Source organism: Galeopterus variegatus, unplaced genomic scaffold (assembly GCF_000696425.1).
Source record: "Galeopterus variegatus unplaced genomic scaffold, G_variegatus-3.0.2 Scaffold43836, whole genome shotgun sequence".
NCBI lineage: Eukaryota > Metazoa > Chordata > Mammalia > Dermoptera > Cynocephalidae > Galeopterus > Galeopterus variegatus.
In genome coordinates, this window is record NW_007769947.1 from 2687 (window position 1) to 4444 (window position 1758).

Sequence of the window (1758 nt, forward strand, 5' to 3'; positions counted from 1 at the left end):
TATATTTGCTGAGCTTTGTTGGATATAGTTTAATTACATTTATTTGCATTTATTTTTCCTTGTCCTCTGTACCTAAATTTTATGTTTCTGAGCCCACTCCTTCTTCCAAACCTCTACTCCCTTGGCTTCTCCCTCCCAGGTTTTCATCTTCTTTTGTACCTTGAAACTGGACACTGGCATGGATGGGGGAACCATCAGTTGTACTTTCAGGCACTGAAGACCACACAAAGGTGTGGTAATCCCGAACACAGGCAGCCTCCACCTGTGAAAGTCCAAGGTGGGAGAGAGGTATGGTGATGGAACCACCATCTATGGATTGTAGAAGGGGCTGATGGATTGAATGAGGGGGATAAGATGGAGTTACAGTGGCAAGGATAATAAGAGACAGGGAAAGTAGAGGAACACTAATATGTCAGGAGAGAGGAAGCCTAAGATAGGGAGAAGATGAAATTTGCTTATACAGATGGCCTCTGTCATCTGTGACATCTTTCTCTCTTCTCTATCGACCTGAGGTTGAGAATCCAAGAGCCTAGTCATTCCCCTTATTCCACCCAAACTAAGGCCCATAAACCTAAGCCAAATGAGGTTCCAGGGATACCTTGAAGATGCCAATCCAGTCACTGGCACTGGGCATGGTGCCTGGGGGTAGGGTGTAATGACATTCCACCTTGGTGTTGGGGATGTAGGTCCGGGCTACATTCAGAAAGTTGACTCCACCCCGGGATGGTGCCCGGCTTAGTGATGATTCTTCCATTCTGGCCTCGATATATCTGTCCTCCTAAGAGAAAAAGGGTTGATACCACAAAGTCTCTCTGCTCCATCTCCATCAACCCACAGCCCCTGCCACTGTACCTGGAAATGAAGGCATACCTAGTTTCCAGCTCCTGAGGGTTAATAGGACCTTTTAGAGGTATCACTCTTAGTCTCTAGAACAAAGGTCTGGCCTTACAAGTCAGTCCCCACCCTGTCTCACATTGTACCCTCTCTGGTTTATAGACCCTTCTTAGAGTTCAGATCTCTAATTTCTGCTTCCTTTTCACTGTCCCATTGACCAAGTCTCAGTATCCCAGGCTCTGCTCCCCACCCCCAAGTCCCTTCTTTTTCACCTCTTAACCTCCTTGGGCATTCCAAACTCTCCACCTCCATTTCCCCATCCCATCCCTCACACCTTCTGGCTCTTAAATTCAAAATTCAACCGAGTATGGGACCCTCTCATTCTGATCAGGTCTCCTTAACTACTCCTAAGCTTGTTAACCTAGTTGTACCCAGGAATGAGTTATGACACCTGAATGCTGCAACTAATCTCTGAAACGAATGGTTTAGTCTTCAGAGCTGGAATATGGCTGCCGGTGGTGGTGGTGATGGGGAGACCAACAGCCCCATCCTCAGGCTCCTGAGCTCTCAGTCCTCTACCCCTCTCTGAGCTGTCTACCCCCATGAATTCTCAGGAAGCAGAAAGCTTCTGCTCTCATCCAAGAAACAAAGAGAAGGGGAAGATATAAGGAAAGACAGGTTCTGTCCCTCAACTTCATTATTCCAGGAAGTCAAGAATTCTGTAGGCGGCAGCTTCAAGGGTGGAGTTAAACACTCAGCAGGAACGTGGTGGTGTGGGGAGATGGAATGCGGGGGCCTAGAGCCAGGATAGCCCCACCCCTGGACAGGGGACAGACTGGAAAGTGGGAAACAAGGGGTCCTGAGAAGGGGAAATGTATATTTAATATTGAAGAAAGGGAGAGATAGTTCAAAAAGAACCTAACA

At 47.4% G+C, this 1758-nt stretch overlaps 1 protein-coding gene across 1 annotated transcript in view; it reads right to left on the minus strand.

The window, feature by feature from the left end:
- The window catches only part of LOC103584079 (calcium-binding and coiled-coil domain-containing protein 1-like), a gene marked incomplete at its 3' end in the record, with an annotated part of 2545 nt that extends 1715 nt beyond the window's left edge, over nucleotides 1-830 (minus strand). Inside the window, exons 1-2 of the mRNA XM_008565202.1 lie at nucleotides 599-830; nucleotides 160-262 (exon numbers count right to left, since the gene is read on the minus strand). Of these exons, the coding sequence (XP_008563424.1) occupies nucleotides 160-262; nucleotides 599-754 (259 nt within the window). The remainder of the gene's footprint in view (nucleotides 1-159; nucleotides 263-598) is intronic.
- Between the last annotated feature and the right edge of the window lie 928 nt (nucleotides 831-1758).